The sequence below is a fragment of the Amia ocellicauda genome, chromosome 5 (assembly GCF_036373705.1).
Source record: "Amia ocellicauda isolate fAmiCal2 chromosome 5, fAmiCal2.hap1, whole genome shotgun sequence".
Taxonomy (NCBI): Eukaryota; Metazoa; Chordata; class Actinopteri; order Amiiformes; family Amiidae; genus Amia; species Amia ocellicauda.
This window is the reverse complement of record NC_089854.1, coordinates 5,782,137-5,808,577: the sequence shown is the minus strand read 5'-3', so window position 1 is coordinate 5,808,577 and position 26,441 is coordinate 5,782,137. Positions and strand designations below refer to the sequence as shown.

Below are 26,441 nucleotides of genomic sequence, written 5' to 3'. Positions count from 1 at the left end.
TTTTAGTTTTTCAAGGACAAGCCTCTGGATTGCGGTTCTCAGCATGTCTCTGGGATTCCTGTGTGTCGTGTCAGGTATTATTTCATGTTTTGCTTTTTGTTTTACTTCTCTTTTTTCACCAGACCATTTATGCATTTCATCACTGGAGCCCAAGGCTGAGATATCCTGTTACTTTTCAGCAAATTTCGTGGAAAACGAACACAATGTGCCCTGCGACTGGTGACATCATCCTCTCCCACTGTCAGTTATGTTTACTCCGTTGTTGTGTAGTTCAGATGGTAGGGTATCCTCTCAGACATTGTATACTATTCATGTATCCTACTATTTTCTTTGTGTGAAATAAAGGCAGGTAACCGATATGAACTAAAAAGATATCCAGTACAACACTGACCTCAAAATGAAATACCCTCATCTGCAACCAGCAATGGACACTGCAAGACCCGAAACCCTCCCCCATACATGGATGTAGAGATTAGGACAACCAGAAAAGCTGGGCACAATTTCACGATAAGCATTTAATCATTGACCACATTCATCCTTTACGAGACTGTTGGTGGGTTGTCCCATTATTTTGGGTGTATCTTCCTATTTTGGTGAATAAACAAGCAAAGAAATTCAAAGCCAAAGTATGCCGTGTCTGTCTCTACCATGTTGAAAAGGCATCAGGATGTTCTTGTGGGTGCCCGTCATGGCAGCGGACTGCGATACTCCACTGGGCGAGACTGAATATCTTTGAGTTAGTGTTGAGAACCCACTGAGGCTAGTATTTCATTAACGCTGTCAATAGAAGTGGGCAATTTCACTTTTTAATCAGGTACACTGGTGGTCAGGTCCTGTATTATTAGCCACCGTAGGGAAATAAAACACAGGCTATTATTTCTAAACTATAACTCGGTAACAGAAAGCAAGAGAGGGAATTGTATACTTCTCCACCGAGCTTTGGGATTTATTAACAGCAAAATGAACTCGAAAGTCCAGTGCCAGTACTGGGCCAGTTGATGTTATCAGAGCTGCGATTGCTAGCTAGGCAAAATGTGTTGGGTAAATTCAGGCCATGTAGGGCTACACAGGGGCTTAGAGTTTGTGGCATATATCTGTGATGTCACAATCGATGGGGAATCGCTCTAGCGAAGAATGCTTAATTTGGGAGTGCAACATACAGTGCAGTTCCCATCTGCGTTTGTGTGGCATTAATTTGCAACCTATTAGGAGCTGTTTAGGCAGCTATGGAGGATAATTTATGTACCAAGTTGAGAACAGACTTCAGGGTTCAGAGCAATTGTTTTAGCAACCATAAACATCCAGCAGGGTATTTCTGCCACCAGAGACTGAACATGTAAAACAGTTCAAATGTTCTCATTGCCAAACAAGTACAAAAGTAACAAATCATTAATCATTAAAATCTCAGATGCAACCAAGACTAGAAGATGTGTCTGGAGGAATGGGTTTGGATGCTGGTGGGTCAGGGAAAGGTGAACACCCATAACAGGCTTTAGGTGAAATAACAATGTACACCACTGTATGCCACAGAAATATTTATTTAAAACTAAAATGATAAACAAGATATTTGCAACAAGGCTTTTGCACAAGAAGCCCTGTTTCAGACCTTGGTGGTATTTACTTGTATCTGCATACCTTTCTCTATTCTAGCCATTTTGAATTATACAGTTTCACCAGCACAGCAATTGAGACGTACAGTCCTGAACCCAGATCACCATATCGTGCAGCAGTCTCCCTAGACTAGGCACACTTCTCCTCCCGCCTGCTGCTCTCAGAGGAGTCTGTCTGCGTTATTTATTTATTTTCCCCATTTATTCCAGATGAAGTGCTGCAACATCGGCTGCTGCCTAAGATGCTTCAAATTCTACTTGGCTGATTCCTGTAAGATCAGAGACGTGTTCCCTCGGTCATAATCTGGGTCATTCCCTCCGATCACAGGGGTGGTCTCTGCTTGCAATTTGCCATTCGTTAAAGAGCTCGGAACAGCACTTTTCTAGCACCGAAAAATCAAGACATAGAAAGAAGAAAAAAAAATTGAAACAGAATTTTCTATTCCATCACATAAAGAGGTATGTATCTGACATTACCCAAAACCTAAAAGGATTACCAATGTTTTAGATTATTCACCTAGTGAATACAAATAAATAGAAAATATATATAGCAATGCAGGGGGCCAAGCATGCGTGTAGGGATACGGCATATTTAACTTAATTTAGGGTTTCTGCCATGATGAGACTCAAACCCAGGTCTTACACACCACAGTGCGGTGTTCTAACCACAACACTAAATAGCCCACACTTCCTAGTATGCCTTCAGCTACAATTGCTACAATATGATAACATTAGAACATGAATATTGGAACTAAAAGTTATAAGCAGCCAAACATATCTGTAGGGATACATCATGTTTAACATACTTTTTGGTTCTGGCCATGGCAGGACTTGAACCCAGGTCTCCTGTGCCACAGTGCAGTGACATTAACATCTGTGCCATATCCAACTTAGTCAATGTGTCAAACTATCCTATGCCTGTGAGAAGGGAATAATTAGAGCATAACTTCATCTTCATTTTTTGAGGGACAACGTAATATAGGCATCTACCGGCATACCAGGTTTGATGAGATTCTGGAGAGTGATTTTCATTTTATGGCCATTTGAAATATATGGCGGAATAATAATAATAATAATAATAATAATAATAATAATAATAATAATAATCCGAACAATTACAAAAGGTGGTCCGGCCACTTTGTTGCTTGGTCCCCTGATAAACATTTTTTATGACTACCCTTCTAAAACTCAAAGTGCTTAAACAGATTTAGATAGGTATTTGTTCTACTATGCCCAGACATTTATTTTCAGATTTTATTGCGTCTTATTGTGGTTTTCAGGTTAGGAAGACATTTATGCAAATTATTACTTCACAAAAATTAGAAAAACCCAGAGAGAGTGTTGAGGATATTAAGCCACTGTGGCAGGGAAGCAGTTTTGTGTCACACAGTCCTGTACAGACTGAATGAAGCATTATGCACTAAAATAACCAAGTGCTGTTGTGCAACCAAACACACATTTCCTCCTCCACAGTCTCAGGGATGTATTTTGAGTAATCCTTGCTAGAACAGGCAGAGAACATCAGAAAAATGCACATAAAATGAGCATAAAACCTGTGAATAACGCGAACTCGGGAGTCCGGACAATGCCAATATTCATATGTCGTAGAAGGTAAATCGTGTTTATTATGGCCTACTCTCGTTCAGCGAAGGGAGTGATGACCTGAACAGGAGGATGAGACCATCCCCCCAGTAGATGGAATGAGTCAAGGAGCTGGTGCAGGGGTGGGGTTTGGGGTGGAGGAGGGATGGAAAGCAGGGAATGCTGGGAAAGTGTGTTTGTTCCTGGATCCTTCAGCTTGGGAAGGCTGAAGTCAGATGTGAGATTGGGGTTGTCCTCCCTAACCCCACGCAAAGTGCTCAATACAGCCAAGTGTGGCTATGAACCAGTTTTAGAAGGTGTAACAGTCTACTGAACACAACAAGTGGGACGTTTAGTTACATATTTTCTACTATAATACATATTCTAAATATCAGTAGCTCTTTATATATTGCTCTTTTCCATCCAGATAGAACTATTCTCTGTGAAATAAACCCAGCACTTTGACAGAATTGTCAAACCCAGTTTACGTTTTCTCCACCATCACACGGTCTTCATGAAATAAGGTTCTAGAATTCAGATGGAATGAGAATCACATTTCCACTGAGTTTAATCCTATTAACAAATTCATATGAAATTTGTATTTTCTGTTCTAAATTGTGGGTGTATGTATGCGCCTATGTATATAGACATTACACACAATGGTTTTATTTCAGAGAACATTTAGTGTTAATTTTAAACATGAAAGCCGGAAGCTATTCTTATTCCGTTTTCCATTCCTCAATATTTTGAGCTCTGTTCTGCTTTTTTTCTTTTCTCTTTGAGCAACCATGAACTGTTTCTCCTCTTAAATTTGCCAAAGAAAAGATGGCTGGTTACAGCTGTCAGTGACCAGAACTGCTTTGTAATGATCTAAACTGAAAGAAAAACTGAGAATTGCAGATTGATATATTTTGTTTGAAAAAGAAAATTAGCAAAATACCAAAAGTAGGTGCAACAGCCTACCCACTTAAGCCAATTTCTCACAACCATCTTAAATGTCACAAATTATTGTTTTTGATTGCCATTCCAGATAAAATGGGGTAAGTACAGTGTATCAGTTTATAATATTACTTTACTTCCATTTCCCGAGCTGAAACTGTAAAAATCACAAATTACAATCTACAAGAACTAACATCAGCCTGGAGTTTGAAAGCCAGATCCACAGATTCAGGTCATTTTCAACTTTGTAAGCAGTTGAGATCAGTCTCGTGCTTTTTACATTCTGACCCCTTGGCTACTCCAGAATATCGCAATGGACAGAAGCATCCCGAATGATGGACCTACTTGTACAATGAAAGTGGACGTTGGGTGGCTTTTGTCCAGGTCTGAGGTCTAAGTGAAACCTTTTGAGACTGAGCGATGCCAGCTTCTTAATCCTCTTACTGCAGTCTGAAGTATGTTGTATTGCCTGGCCAGATGGACAGTCTTTAATAGCCAATATTAATAAGGGCTGGCCAGGAGGCAGTCTTTAGTTGGATTATCACACAAATGAATAAAATCTGGGAAGGATGTTCTCTGGCACATGCCTGAATGACAGCTCTTGACAGAGACACCGCCCTGGGTCACGATTAAAACACAATCTAAGAAGCAAACCTAGAAAACAACAATTTTCTATTCAATGCTAATTTCATAGGGTTTGCTTGTGAAAGACATGTCTAAAAAGAAACGACTAAGAAATTTGTTTCACACAACTAAGGAGTAGGTTGTGGGTGATGAATAGGGAACATATGTATAATATGAATCGTCCTGTTGTTTCAGGTCCCGACTCTTGCATTTACTGTTTTAAGTGCATCCTTCTTTGCCTTCTGTTGCCTTTGGGAATCAATATGGCACAGTGTCCAATAACAAATCAGCCCTGAGGACTACACTGGTGGTCACTGGTAGCTTGCTAAAGAAATATGAACTACAAGCACTTCAGCTGCTTCAAGGTTAGAAGAACAGTGTTTCTCTATCAACTTCACGTGATGTAAGGCAGGTTTGAGGACATCTTGACATTGAGTGCCCTGGACATAGAACTTAAAACATGTGATAATGTCAACAGTAGAAATAAAAAATGACAGGCATGCAAACTTTCATACCAACAAATGTCTTTTCAGAACCCTACTTTGTGTTCTTTAACCGTACAAGCGTTCAGGAATGTGATACGCGTTTTGATCCCTGCTTCATTTTTGGACAAGTTATGTAGCTGAAGAGTTACATAAGAACATAAGAAAGTTTACAAATTGAGAGGAGGCCATTGGACCCATTGTGCTCATTTGGTGTCCATTAATAACTGAGTGATCCAAGGAGGAGAAACATTCAGCACAGCTAGTGATATGACACTGGACTGCATTTTGGTCACACATTGATCTTGCCAGACTGCCTAGAGGTAGCAACTTGATCCTACCATAGGTCCCAGATGGACCACTCCCCAAGAATGATGAGATCTAGATAAATGAGGGCAGCTCAATGTTTCCACACCCTTTCGGGCAGGGTTTTTAGCCATCTGCCATACTGCTACAGTATCTAGTTTAGTTGTCTCTCAAAGAATTACAAGTCCCTTTTTCCTTCTGAAAGTCAAGGAGAACAGAATAATTACCCTATGAATATACGTGACAGCTGTTTAAGCGTGAGTTTCTACACAAAAAATAAAAATAAATTATATATATATATATATATATATATACACACACTGATGATATGTACCACATATATTTCATGGTAAGCAAAGTGGTAATTATTCCTGCTGCTCACCTACCATAATATTGAAATCTCAATTCAGTTTTAGTGATTCTGAGACATTCAGAGCCAACCAAACACCATTAAGTATTTAGGGGTTAAATGGTGACACTAAGACCATTATCTCAGTTTTATCCCACACCACAACGGTATTTAATACTGATTCAAGGGATTATCAACTAATAGGGAAATCTTTTCAAACTCGGTTAAGGAAACTGAGGAACAAATAAAGCCAGAATTTATAGACAATTCCAATTCCCATGGACTAGACTAAGCTTAAACATTAGCATGATCTCTACCCTGGGAGATGAGAGCTCATTGGAAAATGAGGAGAAATTAAGTGCTGGTGAATCCAGGACTGACGACGTTTCTTTACACACGGAACTGGGTCTGCCAGGAATGTATTGTGCAATACATCTCCCCAGGGAACGGCTTTATGAGAGTCTCAGATCGATTAACTACTATCAACAAAAGTATCAAGATTGGCCTACCCTTTATCTTTTCTTTAAATCAGCTTAGGCGTTTGGAAGGTATTCAACTCTACTCTCCAAATTATACCAGCAACAGGCCCCCACACAAATGATTAAGGTTTCAGCTGAGCTTTCTAAGGGTCTTATCAAACTAGGCATGAGATTTAGCGAAGAAGCACGTCTGAAACTCAATCTACTCTCGGTAAGACTCATTCGTGCTCCTATAAAACCACTCCTACTGTTCAGTAAACTCATAAACCCACATAATGGGTTTCACAAGGGTAAAAGTCTGTTTACTTATGGTGTTATTTAGTAACTCATGGTTGTTGTTTTTTCAACATTTCTAATTTATAGCATCATTTGGAATTTCCATTGACGATAGTTATGTAAACAACACACATAATGAAAAATTATTTCCCTGAATACACACAAAATCCTACTGTCTGCCTTTGTCTAACAAAATTCTCTGTACCCACAGAAATCACAGACACATTTCCCAACTGTCATTTTATATATAATATATGTGAGCATGTTTGCTTTTGTGATCAGAGCTTGGTTAAGCAATGCAAATGTAATCAATACCTTGGAAACCTGGAGCAGTACAGCTCAGATAAGGGCCATTATTGCTATTCTTGGGCTGGGCTGCTTAGTTTTTCTTTCCCCTTTGCAATGCAGTTTAATCCCTCATTTATCTGCAGGAGTTCGTACAGAGACTTCCTTTGCGGAGAACGCGCACGCCATGGACTCCAGCTCCCCGTTTCCTGCCGTTTATCAAAGGGCCGAGCTTGCGTTTGTCACTACGGCCCCTTCACTGAATAGAAAAACAAATGACATAATCGAAACGCAATTTATCCTGTACCTGTTATTGTAACCTGTGCTATAGTGTGAGTTGTTGTGCAATGCTATGATTACCACTCTGTTTCCTAAGCTACTAGATATGTGTCGTATGCCCTCTGACAAATTTTATACATTTTAATTTTACACCAGCGACCCTTGCAAGTCTAAAACATAATAGGGTACATAAGAATAGTATTAGCAATAATAATATCATAATCATCTTTCAAAAGATCTGCTGTGCGATCCATACATTACTGAGAAGAATTTGCAGATTTTAAAATGCAGACTTGAATGCAATCCTTTCCTAGTAAAACTGTGGTTCTGCTGGGTCTGCATATGGACCTAAAAGCCAGAGCCCTATAGCCTCTATATCGCCACGCACCAGGGCCTAGTTGAAATTTACCATTCTGGCTGAGGTAGGGAGCCTGGTTTCTGTCCTTGCCCAATCCCTGCTCCAATAAATAATTAAACGTATCCAGTAATATATGCCACTGCCACTTGATCCCAGCCACCTACATCAACAGATAGCGTTCCTTCCCGGAATAAATCATTTTATCAATTAGCGTGAAAGAGGAACAATAAATTAATGGCCCTTCATGCAGAGTGTGATAAGACACCCAATTTATACTGTCCGCCATTCCCAGTCCAGGGGGTGAATCAGTCCTAATGAATACATAATTATAATGGTTTTAAAACAGTGTCCCTTCAGACAAAAAAATAAGTTGTCTGCAGTGTACAGCCCAGACAACATTGGCTCAACCTTGCTGGTATTTATAGCAGCCACCTGTGTCCGAGTCATTTTGGGTTGATTAATGAGGTGTCTGCAGGAAGCATTACCTTGTGCATTTCACCTTGCCGGGACACAGACAGAGAGGGGAGGCGGAGAATCGCGGGGCCTGTGCAGACATGACTCTTGCACTCACACAACACAGCCAAACAACACTAACTCCCGGAAGGCCACATTCCACCGCACCACCTGAATCGGAGCAGACCCTTTTTTCCCCCCTTTCAACGTAAAAGCATACACCTCCCCTCACTGAGTGAAAATAAATGTCCCCGAGACAATTCTGCTTTATTAATCTAGAGAAATGATTCACTTTGAAAATAGATGCTGTAACACCCTGCCCAGTATTTCCTCAGTGCACACATTCTGCCAAAACAACATCTCCTCTTAAAGCACAAGGGATGAAAACTATTTCTGATCTTCATATTAGAACATATTTAAACACCTTTTCTCCAGAAGTGAGCGCAGAAATCCCCAAGTAACTTTACATGGTGTAACTAATGTACACATGTGTGTCTTCTGGAGCCCTTGCATGTTGTCTATACAAAGTAGGATCTTCAAACACCATCGACCTTCAGAGATCTGCAAGCATGATCATGGAGAGCATGGGTTTGCATTCTAGATAAGCTCTGAACGACTTAATGGGACCAATTGCTTGCTTAATTAGCACCAATTAGCACTTTAAATTGCCTATAAAACCTACAGGATTATGTCCCTCCAGGGCCAGACTATTTATAGATAACCATGAAGACTAAGCTACATTTACTGAAATCTGAACGTAGCCGAGAAAGGGTACCCAGTCAAACTAAAACTACAGATGATAGATCTTTACCATCATCTAAGCTTTAAAAAGGTCTGAAGTCAATTGGTTACTACTAACTGTCCAAGCACAGAGGTTCAGGCTGGTGGAAAGAAGATCTCCACATAAAAGGAAGATTTTTGAAGCTCACAGTTTGTAAATAAGGGCTAAAATGGTTTCAGATACTGGATCTCTTTTTTTTTTTTAACTAAATACAGGTGCATGTGTTTGAGCTAAACAAAGCTAGTGATCCGCAGTGATCCAGATTAGACAACATTTCAGATGGCGTTCCTTGCCAGGGAACAGGGCAGACGGCTGCACAACTTTCAGGACAATCACAACGGTGGGAGTTCCTCAAACATAAGAGACAGGAAAAAGCTGCCTTTTGGTTTTCTACAGCAGATTAGCTATATACACAACCACAACTCCTCCCTCTGTCTCTCTCTCTCTCCCCTTCTCCCAACCCTGCTAGACAGACTGTGCCAAGTCCATCTCAGGGGAGAGGCAACAGGCATTTCCCACAGTTTTCTTTCACGGCCTCCAAAGCTGAAACTAAATATAACGGCGCAAGAAATAATATTTAAAAACTGATGCTGAAGCGCAACTTTGAGGAACAACATAAAGCAAATATTTGGATTAAAAACTTCTCTGCCGTGGACGAGCATCCAGAAATAATGAGCATCCTTGACCTGTTCTCTTTCACAGAGAAGAAAGGGAGAGAAAACAAAATGAGCCAGACTGAGGATAGTAATTATTGGATCAACTAAGTAACCATCAGTGAATATGATGCTCGTCAGACTTTTTCATTTATAGACATCTTTTTCCATTCTTGTATCACCCCCTCTTTCCCTGCCGAGACTCCTACCTGTGTGAACTTGCTGTGAAACACTGCTCCAATTTAACCAACTGCTTTTTTTAAGGTTGTGAAGAATTTTAAAATGTGAAGAAAGAATTAAACAAAATGACTTGAAAGATGCAACTGTATTCCATTGTATGAATAGATTGGGTTTTTCAGACGCCTGTCATGACCACAGCCATTGGAAAATTAAGTGGGTTTGAAACTCCTCTACGTTGACCTCGGCCTGGCCAACTGGGGCTGTTGCAATCTTCAAGCACCTCACTTAATCTAATCCCCACTCTGAACAGGGCCCGTGTTTTCATAAACACAAAGGTGTCCGATAAGATCAGCCGGGAGTATTAAACATAGCTTGCTCCGTGCATGAATGCAAACCATTAACGAGGTTTTATTGTATTTAGGAATGCGCTGTTTGCTGGGACTCAGGGCCTCAGTGGTTTTATAAAAGGTACCCTTTAACAAACATTACTGCTAATACTGGCAAGAAAAGTTCCTGTTTAAACAAAATCAGACAAACAGCTATTGGGGAATACTTATAATGAATACATAAAACAACTAAAACTGTCACACTGTGTTAAATGTTGACTGAGTTACACGCAGTACAGGCTGGTAATCTAGGCTTCATTATTTGATTAAACGGTGTGTGTGTGTGTGTGTGTGTGTGTGTGTATATATAACACACACACACACACACTTATTAATATATACACTCACCTAAAGGATTATTAAGAACACCATACTAATACTGTGTTTGACCCCCTTTCGCCTTCAGAACTGCCTTAATTCTACATGACATTGATTCAACAAGGTGCTGAAAGCATTCTTTAGAAATGTTGGCCCATATTGATAGGATAGCATCTTGCAGTTGATGGAGATTTGTGGGATGCACATCCAGGGCACGAAGCTCCCGTTCCACCACATCCCAAAGATGCTCTATTGGGTTGAGATCTGGTGACTGTGGGGGCCAGTTTAGTACAGTGAACTCATTGTCATGTTCAAGAAACCAATTTAAAATGATTCGACCTTTGTGACATGGTGCATTATCCTGCTGGAAGTAGCCATCAGAGGATGGGTACATGGTGGTCATAAAGGGATGGACATGGTCAGAAACAATGCTCAGGTAGGCCGTGGCATTTAAACGATGCCCAACTGGCACTAAGGGGCCTAAAGTGTGCCAAGAAAACATCCCCCACACCATTACACCACCACCACCAGCCTGCACAGTGGTAACAAGGCATGATGGATCCATGTTCTCATTCTGTTTACGCCAAATTCTGACTCTACCATCTGAATGTCTCAACAGAAATCGAGACTCATCAGACCAGGCAACATTTTTCCAGTCTTCAACTGTCCAGTTTTGGTGAGCTTGTGCAAATTGTAGCCTCTTTTTCCTATTTGTAGTGGAGATGAGTGGTACCCGGTGGGGTCTTCTTCTGTTGTATCCCATCCGCCTCAAGGTTGTACGTGTTGTGGCTTCACAAATGCTTTGCTGCATACCTCGGTTGTAACGAGTGGTTATTTCAGTCAAAGTTGCTCTTCTATCAGCTTGAATCAGTCGGCCCATTCTCCTCTGACATCTAGCATCAACAAGGCATTTTCGCCCACAGGACTGCTGCATACTGGATGTTTTTCCCTTTTCACACCATTCTTTGTAAACCCTAGAAACGGTTGTGTGTGAAAATCCCAGTAACTGAGCAGATTGTGAAATACTCAGACCGGCCCGTCTGGCAACAACAACCATGCCACGCTCAAAATTGCTTAAATCACCTTTCTTTCCCATTCAGACATTCAGTTTGGAGTTCAGGAGATTGTCTTGACCAGGACCACACCCCTAAATGCATTGAAGCAACTGCCATGTGATTGGTTGGTTAGATAATTGCATTAATGAGAAATTGAACAGGTGTTCCTAATAATCCTTTAGGTGAGTGTATATCATCATCATCATCATCATCATCAGCCTACATCGATCCACTGCTGGATAAGACCTCCCAAAGATGTTTCCACTTGTTTTTATCTCTTTTCTATGTCCCGCCTACAAAGTTCATCATTTCATCTTCCCATCTTTGAGGTATTTTTCATCTCCTAGGATCTATTGCAATAGCTTCTTTCTTCTACGAGGATCCATTCGATAGTTTCAGGGAGAGGCAAATCAAGGCAGTGTCTAGGCAAGGAAGTGGGTTTGATTTTTCTGTCTTTATGGTTGAGGAGGCATATGATGGGGGTAAACGCATTGCAGCTTTGCATGTTCTGTACACCACTGTTTAGTAGACCAATCAGTGGGAAACCGTGATATAATGCACATGGCTTCACTGTGTAACCATGACTTGAAAACTGTCAATCTCACATAAGAGAATGAAACAAACATGAGAGAATGTGGTATTCTGGTCTTGTGCATCATGTAGGTAAAGCTTCTTATGTAGACAAGGATCTGTGGTTTGGTTTTTGGCTTTGCTTTATTTTATTTTTATAAGCTACGTTGTTCCTGTAAACTATTTATGAGCTAAGAAAGATCTTTGTTTGTCTTCAGTATGTTTGCCCAATCAATCCATTCTTGTTGAAGTAGGGATAAGGGATTAGACTATTAGTCCAGACTTGCCCCAGCTCTCCCTTTTCCTTAGCCTTAGGGGCTGCTGTCTTACTACTGTCAACTGAGACCACCCTCAAAAGTAACTTTTAACCCCAGAGCTTTTTCCTCATACTAGGTTGGCTAGAGACAAGTAAACATTTTATGGAACATTCCTGAGAGCGGTCATTTTGTGGACTTTTCATAAACAAAATTACAATATTTTTCCATGGGATGAAATTAATCAATCATATTCAACTCCTGGACATTCTTATGCACATTAACTTGTGTGTTTTTGGTTCCCTTGTTTGTATTGTTAACTAATTGCATATATTTGCAGGTATCGGTACATGTAAAACTTTGATAATGTCTGTTTTCTGGTACAGTGATTTGAATTAATATGCCCTACAAACCCAACCTACGCCCTGGGATATTCCTTCCTTTCATTAGAAAACCTATGTTAGTGTTTGTTAAAGCATACAAGTCCCATTAGAGAAGTGCTTAATAATTAAATAATTCTTAAAATGCAAGTCACCATTCTGAAATACAGCACTGCTTATGAAAACACCAGTCCTCCATGCATAATACAATTACATACTTCATAGTCTCAGAAAAACAGAAACAATGAGTAGAATGTGTTTAAGGGTTAAGTTGTTGCAGTGCATATTCAGTGGAGTTCAATGTCTAACAAGATATAGTTTGGCAACACAGTCGTGTGACAAAGGTGGTTCCATCATATTAATTTTTTTTATATCGCACATTCAAAGATCACGGAAAAGATATTTCATCTTCAGACAGCTGCTCATGACAACGCAGCGGCGGTGGTTCGTCAATTCCCCACATTGTGTTCAAAAGCAGAGGTCAAAAGTGTAGCTGGCATCCCTTCCCCTGACGCCCTGCCTCTCGCTGTGTGTTTTCCTGTGCTTCCTGTCCCCCGCTCCCTGCCCTTCCCAGGAGTGGCTCCAGCATGGTCTGTACAGTCATGTATAGCCTTGCTACCCTGTTTTCTGCAAATACACGGTCACGAATGAAAAATAATCTGTTATCGCAGGGCTGCACTTTCTTTCTAATAGGTGGAAGTGTCCAAGATGGGACTAGATTCAGAGAGAGAGAACAAGGGAAGTGCATGATTTTATCAGCCAGTTTGACACAAACAATTTTGGCGTTTAGAGGTCTCAGAAAGTGCTGCTCTTTGACAAAGTGCTGCCTGAGCCCTTCATGCTGTTTTCAAGTTCAGTGGCAGCTACAGATATTGATTAAACCTATCCTGAAATCAGTGTTTTCTGCTGTTTATGATGATTGTGCTGTACACAATTAACACTATTTAGGAGCTACGGAGATTTTATAAAATTTCTTTTTGCCCATTTACCTCTTTTGCATTGCAGGTTTATACAAGAAAAGGCTGCCATTTTTTTTATAAAACAAAAATTATAATTAACAAAAAGCCCTGAAGGCAGGCAGGCAGGCAGGCAAGAGGTGTTTCTTCCCCCCAAACAACAAATGACCAATTAAGTGACAAATTCAACAATGAAGCGGGTTTCTGCATACTGCTGATAAGCTAAATCTGAAACTGGACAGCGCAATATAAGGCTACTCAGGGCTCAGCTGCATTCATTACGGTTCGTCTAATGTAATCATTCCTAGCCAGGCCTTAGTCTTTTTCTTTGTCTACTGTTTAAGACTTAGGACCAAGTACTTTATCTCACCCTTCCATGCTCAGGAAAAGGGTTCATTCAGCCTTTGTTTCGGTAAGAAAAAGACTGAAGCATCACAACAATGTTTTGGCTCAACTGCCCCTTTTCCTTGACAAAGTCCAAGAGGTTAGAGAATGAGATCTCTACAATGTCCCACAGATCATCAACCAGTTCACAGCCTGTCCCTGTAGAGTCACAACACTTCGAAACACTGTCCCTGTTTGTCTCGCACTGTGTGGGAGCTGAGATGAGGGCAAACCTATACAGCAGGTGTTGTTGGGAAATCAGGCCTTCACAGGTTTTCTGGGCCCTTATATGGTCACATTTCTACCCTGGTTTGCAGTTTAGCTCCAGCTGTGCATTATTCCAGCTGAATCACACAAAGACTTTGCCCGTATTATTCCTCCAACTGTCTGGAACTAAGGAAACCCCCTAGAATACACTTAGTACAAGCTTCTAGTAGCTCATCGTGCTAAATCAGCAAGCTGCAACTGTGTCTGGTGCCATTTGTGTCCAGGAACAGCAACTGACTTAAGCTAACCTCGTTAGTTTAAGAACCACAGTACTGGCATTGGTGCAATATAGGCTTCTCGAGAGATGTTCATCCTTGAAAAGATTAGCTATTCCAGTGCGATCGGTGAGAAAATCCGAACGGCACGTACAATGTATAATTTAAAAGAAGCAGAATTCCAAAAGTGGTACAAAGTTCCGTGGGAAGGTATTGTAAAAGAGGAGTGATTGTAATTATAGCTCTGTTTGTCTTTTTACGACATAGTTACATTAAATAAAGTCATTAGTGGTCTCTGCTGTAAATTTGCCAGGCAGTTTAACAAACTTCTTCCTGGGAAACAACAAACCCACAAAAACCTGCAGAAAGACCCACATTAGACAGGCACTGGAAGTCTTAAGCAGAACACAGAATACTGAAGTCAACAGGCATTTTATTTTCTGAGCCCCAGCCTCCCTACTAATTTGGGAGCTGATATTGTTCCACAAGATTTCCAAGCCTGAGCTATAAAGGACAAGCGACCAGATACTCATTCTGTCAGCTTTGTTTAATCCTTTGGTGTTGGCACACACACACACGCTATCTGCAAGCCTAAGCGACTGAATATGGCAGGGATCTGTAATGACTGATGGAAATGTCATACTGTTCCTGATACAATTAAACAAATAAAAAGGGCAATTCTGTGGATGGAATTCGGCACCTGCAAACATTAATAGAACGCTTCCCTTATAATCGCTCTTTTACAGCACTTCGGATCAAACCGTTTCAAAAGCCAAGTATGTCATGTGTCACGTGGCTTTGGTTAGCTTTCATTTCCCAAGCGTGATGTGTCATTTCTTAACGGTTGTAGAAACATGCGTCCCCTATATGCGTGGAAGAGATGGTAAACACGCCCTGCTTCATCTGGATTCCAATCTGCTGTTACAATTACAGTTTATAATGGATCTGATATAGTGACTTAGTACATTATCTTTAGGAAGGGATATCAAAGTCTAGCAAAGGCTACTTGTAAAGTTGTCCAATCAAATATGCCATCAAATAACTGTCTGTCTTTGTATGAACACAGACAGCAGATCCAATTTCAACCACGACTGCACCTGTGAATACACTCCCCAGTGCAGCTGGCTTGTGCACTATAGCCAGGCAGTTTCACGAATCTTAAAGTCCACCTTTTCAAGAACACGACTACAGTCCTGTCCAGGTCGTGGACAATTCCTCCTTCAACAGTAATGGAAACGGAAAACAATGGGTTTAAATCATCTGTGTGAGTGACTGTGGGCTCGAGATCGGTCCGAGGCTGGGAGAGGGTCATCTGCTTCCGGGTCGAGGAGGAGTCAGTGACAACGTGGACCTACCCTCAGCGCCTCGATCACCAGGTCCCGGGCCTCCAGCTCTCCCTCCAGCACACTGAACAACATCAGCAGCTCTGGTTTGCTCAGGCTGTCCATATTCATCCTGGATTCCTGGGGGAAATGAATGACAGGAGGCATTAAATCGTTTACCCACCCAAACACAGAACGCCTCCTTTTGCACAACAACTCTACAACACGGACGATGACTGCGTGTCTCTTCACATCCAGTCCATAAAATAGTTTAACAGTTTGCTTCCAATGCCATAGGGATAAGGTGTCTACTTGGGTATCCAGATATTGTTAGCTGGAAATGTCTTAGTTACAGGGACCGCATTAACAGTGGATGTGAGCGAATGCATACCCCCAACCAGAGAGTCGTATCAGGACACCTGTGACAATGTAGCCAAGAGTCAGGACTGACATGATATGATATGGAACATAAAGTAAATGCAATCCTCTGTTTAAAGTGCTGTTCTACAAAGAGACAACATGCAAATCTTTTCCAGTTTTCCTTCAATATGTTTATATAGCACATATGATCAGAAACTGCCATATTTCACAGCATTTACTGCTAACCAGCAATGTGGGCGGTAGGAGTTCACAGACTATAAGTGAAAGAGGCAATTATCACTTTACTAGGTGAATTCAAGTCAGCTTTGCTTAAGGGAGAGTCTGAAACGCTTGAACTGCAATACGAATTCAGATATTAGTCAGTCTGGGAGCGTCACTATGAATTTCGGTACTGTACATCTGATCAGACGGCTTTAATGGAAGGGTTGTTTAAATCCCGACCCCGGGCAAGTGGTTAAAATGGAAATGTTTGGAACGCGCAGTGGGCCGTCTCCAGAAAGCTTGCTCTCTTTTTCAGCAGGGCTCAGTCTGTTGACAGGGCTGTGGCATCTGGTCTTCAAACAAGAAACCACACTCTAACCCACCGGCATCTGCAGCCCTGTGTTTCGAATCAGCGCTGTTTATTTTACATTGAGCAATGGGGTTTTTAAGGTTATGGAAATGTGCCACTGGCATAAATAAGTTCTCTTTGTGCAAGAAAAAGGCTGGTGGTAACAACCCGAAACAATCTCCCCCAAATTATATTACTGCTACACAGGGCTGCCATATTACTATGAGCAGCCTCAACCCAGATACATCTACGCAACACAGAGCACGTCATACATCCCAGCAGTGCCTGATAACTTGGTCTTATATATAGTACAGGGCCTCACCAGGATGCTCATGGAAAAAATGTAATTTCCACCGGTCTGGAAGTAAGTGGAAGAAAACTGGACACCTTCCTACAATGCCTGAGAACTTTCATTTTAATATGGCAGGGCTCTCGGGTGCCTAGTTGTAAAGGAGCTCAACAAGCAATGTGCTTAGTTATGCTGCTGGCAGTTTCCTGATTTTGTTAACAACCTATGTTCGTATCATAGCTTCACAGCAATGTCCTCGACCAAAGCAATAACTGTGCAGAGACGCATTGCTGCCATTAAACCATTCAGTGCCAATATATCATACCACACCACAACTAGACCATGATAAATGACTCTCACGGCTCTCCAAGTCACATGCTCAAGAGCAGAAGCGTATTCAGGGTTTTCTTCCAATTTAGATTTCAGTTACATAATTTTGCCAATTGTTGGTTTAATTAGTCAATATAAAAATGCAAATGACCATTCCTGAAAAAATATAGGCTATTCTTCACCGAGATCTTTACTGTGTTGGTGGAAGATTACTACTAAACTTCTCAGAACTTATGTTTTATTTGATTAAAAGGGCGTATATGTATAGAAACATACACATGAAAGTTTACAGATTACTGAAAACACTTTGGCCAGCCCAAATGTGGAAAAAAGGTTACATATAGTTAGAGACATCTACAGATTACTCAAAAGCCTCACAAATGAAATATGGGTTGAGCTCTTTAAACCCTTACTGGAAAACCACACAGCTGTCTGAGACACAGAGCTTAGTTATTCATCTCATTCTGTCTCCAGCTTTTGCATAAAGGGCTTCTGTTTGGTTTCCATCCTGTCATACACTGACTGATGAATCTCCCCAAATCTGATTAAGGATGAGATTGGTTACAAGAAGAGACAAACAGAAACAAAACATCATTAGACAAATAAATACAGTTGATCGGTTGAATAGGGAACACCTTTTTTCCTTTCTGGCACACAATTTTGAAAATCAATCATAATACCGATAAATTGTTTTAAAATTAAAACCATTTGTCTAACACAGTGTTTCTCACACAGTTGTGTCAAGCTTGTGATTACACACAGTAAGAAACAACTGCAACTCTATGATTACTACATTGGCTTCATGACAGACTGTTTGCTGATGAAACTGTGAATCACTCTGAATCACTGAAGAAAATGCACTGTTCTATTTGAAGAATATGTTCCTAACAACCGAGTTCAAGTCTTTAATGTAAAGCTCTCCTTTCAAGTAAGGATAAATCAGCTGTTTCAGAGAGTGAAGGCTGTACACATTACAACACACTGGCAAGCCCTGTTGGATTTTGTATTCGGGAGCAGTACATTAAATTACACTATTAAAAAAGTCTGCAAAAGTCCCTACAGAGAGACCACACTGCTGGTAAAATCACTTCTAAAAATACCAAATACATAACTGTCAAATGCTGTCTCATCTTATTCTTTCCTGGATATGAGTTATGCTACTTCTCACATATATTCAAACCTTCAAACTTCAAGAACTGAGGGGGAAACACATCTCTGATATTCATGGGAAAATGGGAAATAACCCCAAACTAAATATAACACTTCTGTAAAATGCTTGTATTAGTTTTACGTGGAAAAAAAAGTACAAATCCTTATAGACTGTTACACAAGTGAATCACGCACACATACATCCATATTATAAAATCAAAGTGTAGATGTAAATGTTAACATGGGAAAACAAACATTTCCCACACTACTCCGATTCAAATTACTCATGAAAAAGCCCACAGCGGTAAGCTTTCCCCTCCAGTTTGTATCAGTCTTCCACGTTGGTTTCCTTGCCGAATTGAATTTATATAGTATAAGCAAGACTTCATCATAACAGAATGTCACTTTTAATTCCGTTTCCGATTCTAAGCGTAATTATATTTTTCCTCGTTGCCAACATCAATTTTGGGAGTAATGTATGAAAAGGGAGCTGTCAGTCTAACTTTTTTTGTTGGTGTCCCATTTTCCGCTTCTATCAACATCAATACTCTGCTGTCCTTGAGGCCCTGGCTACTCATACAGATGTCAGGAGCTAATTAATAAAATGGCCTTCCTTGCCTGGAGCGGTTTCACAAAAGGTCGGCTACAGCACTGTACAGAAACAGCAGACTCCAGAGTAATCTGTTAATAAGAGCCCACACAATGTGTAGCTGCAGCCCTCTCAATGTTGTAAGTGAAATAACGCAGATACAGGGGGATAAAGTGCTTTCAGGAGGAACTGAAAGGGAGGTTTCAGAGATTTGAATACATCTGAGGCGCACTTTGATCTGCCGTCACACTGCCCAGACTATTCAGCGTGGAAGTGGCACTGTGTTGGTGTGGGTGTACTTCTTAAGACATGGGGAGGCTGGGTTTTGTGAAATACGTTTGGTTTTCAAATCTGGCAGTGCCTCCTGGGAGTCATGTAATTTGAGTGGACGGGATAGAGCTCCCCAGACAACATGAACAACAAACTGAGAAGAATTTGCCCGTTTCTAAATCCTTACATACCAAAGCCTTAGAGTTTGAGCAAATGGACAGAAGACACAAGTTCGGGGCGCCCATAAGACCACAAACAGGGTGGCCCGATGGAAGAATTGAAACGAACTGATCATTTTTTAACATCTAAGATAAGAATATAGTATTCAGAGAGTGGCTCCAATGGGAATATTTAATGTACACCTGCTGTAGAATATCGCAGCCAATGCAGGTTTACGTGAAAACTGTATAGCATGAATAATTATAATACAGAACTGTGCCTTGAAAATAAAAATAGGACTATAACTCTCAAGACTAGAGTCAAAAACTGAGATTAGGACCGTGATTATATCCGACAAGAGCAGATTATAAATGCTAAAGAGGTATAAAGGGAGATTGTGGTAGGGACTGAGGGGGGTGTGTGTTGTTACTCTTAAAAGGAAAGAATGTGTCTACAAGGCTTGTGAGTTATACATTCATTATGCATTTATTCATATACATGCAATAAGGCCCACCTTGTTTAATATGTATATGAAAGCAGTATACTTTATTTAATTACTGCTTCAAATAAACTGTGTGGTGCCTGAACAAATAAATAAAAATATGCATTTAAATACATAAAATAAATCCTGTCAGGTATTAATTTACAATGTTCTACTGCTATTCTTCCATCAGGTATTACACTCATGACTCGGCTAGTGATCCTGAGTGACTCCACTGTTAGATGCATAACGCACACATTATCAGGGGTTAAGTCATCCTGGGGACAATTACTATACATAAAAATAAACTTTTCTCACCTATCCGTCACCTTAATTAGTGATTCCAGACAAAACCAACTCAGCCAGTTCCCCGAGTGTGCAAGTCACAACACAGTTTGTCACTCCAGACCATGAGTACAAATACAAGCTTGACTGCATTTCTGATCTTTTGTGGGGCTACAGCTCATAGGATATCTTTACCATGCAGAAGGAGCAACACCCATTTGACTATTATTGTACGTTAAATCACTGAATGACAAAACAAGCTCACTTTATTCCTTCTTCTCTCCCATGCAATTAATGCATTAGGTATAATGGAGGAATTCTGTTGACTGATTCTGCAAAGGTTTTTGTCTTTGTGCAGGTATTCATTAGAACACCCCCAAGATGGTCTTAGTATCCCAAAAGGTTACTGGGGACTACAGGTGTATAGAAAATGTCAGAAAGATCTGGGGTTTTAATTGAAACCAATGTGTGGCTGTGTGTTTAATCCCATAAATGTCCCATGCAGCCATACGCAAATGGGATGCATAAACTCTTAGGATGTGTATGACAAAGGGAGTGCAAATAATTGCACCAGATACATAAAGGACAATTGGGCCATTTCAAAATAGTGGTAAGGATGATAATATATTTTGCCAATATACTTAACAGTTGCTGTTTCAAAAGTTGGGTCATCAGTGTAATTGAAGTAATTACACTTCACACTGTTATTAAGTCACATTACGTTGGGGATTTGGTAAAAATGTCTAAGATCTAAATTCCTTGAAAAACGCTCTAGGCCTTCAAAAGACTATTCTAATTAGACTTTAACATGAAGGGAATTTAAATATCCATTTTAGTTTTAACAAGCATGCTTGGTTGTTTTCAACTTCCCCTTTAAACATATATATGATATGATATCATTCAACATCTGTTATTGACTTTCTATGATACAAAATAAACACTAACAATTACTAACCACAACACTAATATAATAATTATGACTAGTGTTCTTATTTGTATTTATAAGTTATCATAACTATCATTATTATTATTATCATCGTTGTTATTATTATGATGATGATGTGCTGGATTCCAAGTAAAACAAATTTACAACAAGATCAAAGTTTCCAAAGTGCATTGACATAACAGGAAACCTTGTATACACCGTAACTGCAACTTAGTCATCATGAATAGTTTATTTTCCCACAGTTAAGCAAGTTAGTAGCGCCTACTGTTTTACAAGCCAATGAAGGAAAATATTATGTAATCTTATAGGACCTATCCCGGTTTAAAGCGAGTTCAGTGAGAAAACGGGGCTCTAATAACCCCTTCATTCTCGTATAATAAGCATCATTATTCATATGCTGGTCTTAGTTTTGCCCTGACACTGTCCCAGAAGCTAATTCATCCTGACTGGAGTGAAACTCAGATTTAACAACTATTTTACGGACATACAAAGTAGGTACTATTATTGTCCGGTATAAACTTTTGGATGCTAAAATCAACTATTGATCAACTATTACTGATGCTAATGCAAATGGGATAATAGAAGTGAAATAGGAAGTTATCGCCGCTATGAGAATATAATCTGACATTATTTGTAAAACAGTAATACTAATGTAACTTTACCTGCTGCTCAGTTACAGAGTTGGAGTTACTGTATCTTATTTACATCTGATTTAAAGTCTCTACTTTGTAACTTTGTAAGTTGTCGGATGTTTTCTCTTTAACACGTGTACATACATGTAATCTGCACTGACTCAACGGCAATGAAAAATAAAAATCAAACAGCATCGTACCTTCATGCGCCCCGCTCCTGCTTCTTTAATTTTCCCCATGCAAAAAAAAAATGTAAAAAAAAAAAAAAATCCCGAGCGCATTACCAGTCCTGCGGAAACTAAAGACAGATAACTGAGAACCCGTTCGTCCAATGGGCGAGAGGGATTTCCGAGGGCTGTCCAATCAGAGCCCGGGGCGACGGCGGGGGCGGGCCGGGGGCTGTCGCGTGGCTCGGGCTCTTTGTTTGGATTTTTTTCTTCCTCGCGTCTCCTGCGAGCTCTGATTGATGACGTCATTTCCTGCCTATTCCTCATGGCTACAATGTAGCTTTTCTCCTTTAATTGGTGGGCGTCCCCTTCGAGATTGATTGCATGAAGTTTAGTAGGGGGTCCTAGTGCTAAAGTAACAGTTTAACATTGTTTATGTAGTCTGTGTACAGCTGGAATAGCGAATGAAAGGACACAGGCATTGGAATTACTCCTATAATTTTCAGTGGATTAACTGGAAAGTGACAGCGGATTGAAATAAATGTTTATTTTCAACGTTTGAACCTGTTGGTACTTATATATATATATATATATATATATATATATATATATATATATATATGTCCCCACCCCCCACATAATGTTAATATACACAAATATTAGAATTTGACAGATATTTAAAGCGATAGTATTTGAAATAATAATCATCATAATAATAATAATAATAATAATAATAATAATAATAATTATTATTATTATTATTATTATTATTATTATTATTATTATTATTATTATTATTATGTTTCTGGTGACAATTAAGTTGACCTGGGTTTGGGTGTCTGCTATAAATGATAAACATGCAATAATTAAACAATGGCGAAATAACACTCAATTAAGTATTGGTCTATTTTTGTGTGTTTATATTTGTTGTATAGGTCTATATACTTCTGTATATCATGATGCTAACAAAGAGCATCTTCCAACAGTGAAGTTCCATGAAAAATACAAATAAAAGCGTTGCCCGGTTATAATATGAGTTATTATTATATGATGAATATGTATAAATAAAACTAAACGGAGAGATGAGAAGTGAATAATCCGTGTCCGGGCCACTGGATGCTATTTGTCCACAGGCATCGACTTCATAAACTAACCCAGAAGAATGAAGCTGCTGTCATTATTGATTTCTCTTTCCATCGGCAATCCCAGTTGTCTTCCCCCGCTAGGCTTTATTTTCTACACGACTCCTCGGGATTAACTCTTTCCCTGACAATAAAATCGACTGGGATTCACTCTCCAAATCTGATGCCCTGTGGCGAATCTAGTACCCAGCAATACTCGTTAAACCTAGTAAACGGCGATTTATATTGCCTTCAATCACATAACAAGATCCCAAGTAACAATGTAACGCTGCATAAACCTTGTTAAATGTGTATTGTTTGGAAGTATGCAGGCTACTGTCAGTGACAGTTTGTAGGTTAGTGCAAGCCCTAGAATTTAGGTTTGGAGTTGTATGCATAAATTATAGTATGTGACTGTAGTAGAGGTAAAAACAGGTTTGTTCGTGTCCACGATAGTAACTAGAAATATATGTATGTCAGAATCAGTCATAATACAGCAGTGTGCATGTAACAGAACTACAGAATAACACTGTACTACTCTAATAAAGTATTAAGTATTCTTACATACCCGCCCAAAAATAACAATGCAGATTAAAAAGTGTCATACGGACCCAAAAAATCCATTATTTGTACCCAACGATTCCCCATTTCCCCCACAACGCTGTACTGTACATACATCGCTTCTGTACATATAATTATTGTGTACATATTTGCACGGACACTGACCTACCTGCTATTAGCTCTTGTTCTTTTTTTTCGGAGCCAGAGGGGTTAGATTTAAACCAGAAAGCAGAGACCCAGAGTTTTCAATTGTCGCATCGCATTTCCCCTCTATCACTTTCATGAGTTTTATGTCTCCATACCTCCTACTTATCCCAATCATGTACATCATATCACTGTTAAAATATTTTAAAATAGACACACTTGCGATAATTAGTGTAGTCTCTTCGCAGTTTCTTTTTTTTTTTCACGGATTGTGGTTTCTATGGAACTATACTTTAGTGTGTTAATAGGCTACCACAGTACACAACCGTTTTTTGCACCGATTTACACTTTATACTGTTTTGCCACAGTGCACCACACCACACTACTCTGATTTTAGCATGCGATTAATACAATTGGAATATTAACGCCATCTGGTGGGAAAGAAAAGCGCTTTTCAGTTAGCTATTGTTTAGCCTATCATCCAGTTGAATACACTGCATTCACATTAAACGTTACCAGACTATGAATCACACCTTTAGTCAGTAGTTACTTTGTTTTCAAATTATATTGTGTTGCATTACAATAGGAGAGTTCGCACTGGGGCGGCATTGTTTTAAGTATTCGAATAATCGAATACAAAAATAATGGAATGTGAACAATATTAGTCGAATGTTCGCTAGAGTTTCAAAATGTGAACAAGCAGAGCTGTTTTCACAACAGTACAAGTTCCTTGTTATAGTATTTAAATACAAACATCCACAGTCTTCAGTGGGGGAAGTGATTCGGTAACTACAGTTTTAATTCTATTTCTGTCATAATTGTCTTTACATCAGTTTTAACTAACAATATAATGTAGCGATTCTAAAGCCTGGCTGTAGGAGATAAGCCTTAAGTGATGTAATAGTCACTGCACCTTTGAATCTCCAGTTTATTACAGTATGTTTACTATGTCCATGTTGCTCTGTTATACAAGTACACAAGCGTTTTGCTGCCACCTGAAAATAAATAAATAAATACATAAATATCTTTCGTGGGAGCAATAGCTTTTGTATTAGGGATTGGCAGGAATATTCAAAGCGTTCAAATTGAAGCATTCAAATACTTCTGAGAGTAAAGTGGAATTCTGCGAGATTAAAACATTTGTAGTTTTTAAATTACCATATTTTTTAGTGATGTAATTTTTCTTGTTTGGTTTCTATTTTTGAAAATCTGGTCACCATGGCTGGTTCCCTCTCCGGCGCGGAGCTGTCACACAGTACCGCTATGTATATCACACCTGCTATCACACCGAAATATTCGAATATTCGAGAAAAAGAAAAAAAATATTATTATTGGAATAGTGAAAACACTTCAAATGCCCAACCCTACTCTGTGTTATACAGCCATTTTACAGAACATAGAGATGTGACACTGTTAGGGGGTAGACCTACATAAAGCAAACATAAATATGCCTTGCCTTCCCCACCTACAAAGTATCATTTATGTATTGGATACTTAGTAATTTGTCTTCAGTTACATTACATGGTTTCCCTACATTTTATATGTGGACATGTTGATTTTTTTTGTAGATACTCTAAACGTTTCTTTGTCGTCAAATACTTTCTTTTAAATAACACTCCAATTTGTCTAGTTTTGTAACCCCACTACTTGCTCTTAAACCAGTGGTTCCCAAACCGGTCCTGGGGGACCCCCTACCCTGCTGGTTCTTGTTCCAACCGAGCTCTCAATTACTTAATTGAACCCTTAATTGAACTAATAATTTCCTAAATCAGAGACTTTTAATTATTTTAAACAGTAGGGGTTTTAAGTTAAGTATAGAATTATATTAAAAAACATATTGAAGAAAACACAATTTTCTTACACAATTTAAAAAGTAAAATCTAAGCAGATTGTCAATTCAGGTTCAATTAAGTAATTGAGAGCTTGGTTGGAACAAAAAGCAGCAGGGTAGGGGGTCCCCCAGGACCGGTTTGGGAACCCCTGTCTTAAACCATAGAATGATAAACTCATATAATTTAACATATCCTTATAATATTATTCACATCTCAGGGAGGAAAGGAGCTTAAGAAATTATGTTGCATATATATTTTTTAAACTGTATTGCCAATCAGTTTTGAAGACATTTTAGTTATACTATGTTCTGAGGAAAGTAGCCTCCTTGATCACTGACCGTTTGATGAACATACTTAAGAGGAGATTTTGACACATAATTAAGATCCAGCCAGAGAATGAAAATTAAAGTGTCTTCTAATGTCAGAAAGTTAGTAAGCATTGAGATGAAACAAGTTTCCTTGTAAGTATAGTCTCCACTACTATTTGATATAATTATACAACAGGAACAACAGCTTGGTGTTTGTATAAAGGTTTTCTTTGTGCATTTTTGTGTGAAACTTGCATTCAGAGCAATTTGAGAAACAGTATCTCGGGGCACTTGTGTAATTGAAAGAATAACAACTCTTTGTCAGATTATAGTTACTGTGAAATTGTTTTCATAAAAACAGCAAATGGCTTCTGTATTAATTATTCTTGAGCTTAAAATTAGTTTCCTCTTTGCCTCCAGGATAGGGAATGTGATTAAAAAGCTGTTTTATGTATCAAATGTTTTATGTATCATTGTATTATTTCTAAATTCTAAGAAAGAACAT

General features: G+C 39.4%; 1 protein-coding gene across 1 annotated transcript in view; it reads right to left on the bottom strand.

Annotated features, from left to right (window-relative positions):
- The window catches only part of cttnbp2nlb (CTTNBP2 N-terminal like b), a 34,094-nt gene extending 11,920 nt beyond the window's left edge, over nucleotides 1-22,174 (bottom strand). Inside the window, exons 1-2 of the mRNA XM_066703417.1 lie at nucleotides 22,004-22,174; nucleotides 15,776-15,883 (exon numbers count right to left, since the gene is read on the bottom strand). Coding sequence (XP_066559514.1) covers nucleotides 15,776-15,883; nucleotides 22,004-22,084 — 189 coding nt within the window. The 5' untranslated portion in view covers nucleotides 22,085-22,174. The remainder of the gene's footprint in view (nucleotides 1-15,775; nucleotides 15,884-22,003) is intronic.
- Between the last annotated feature and the right edge of the window lie 4,267 nt (nucleotides 22,175-26,441).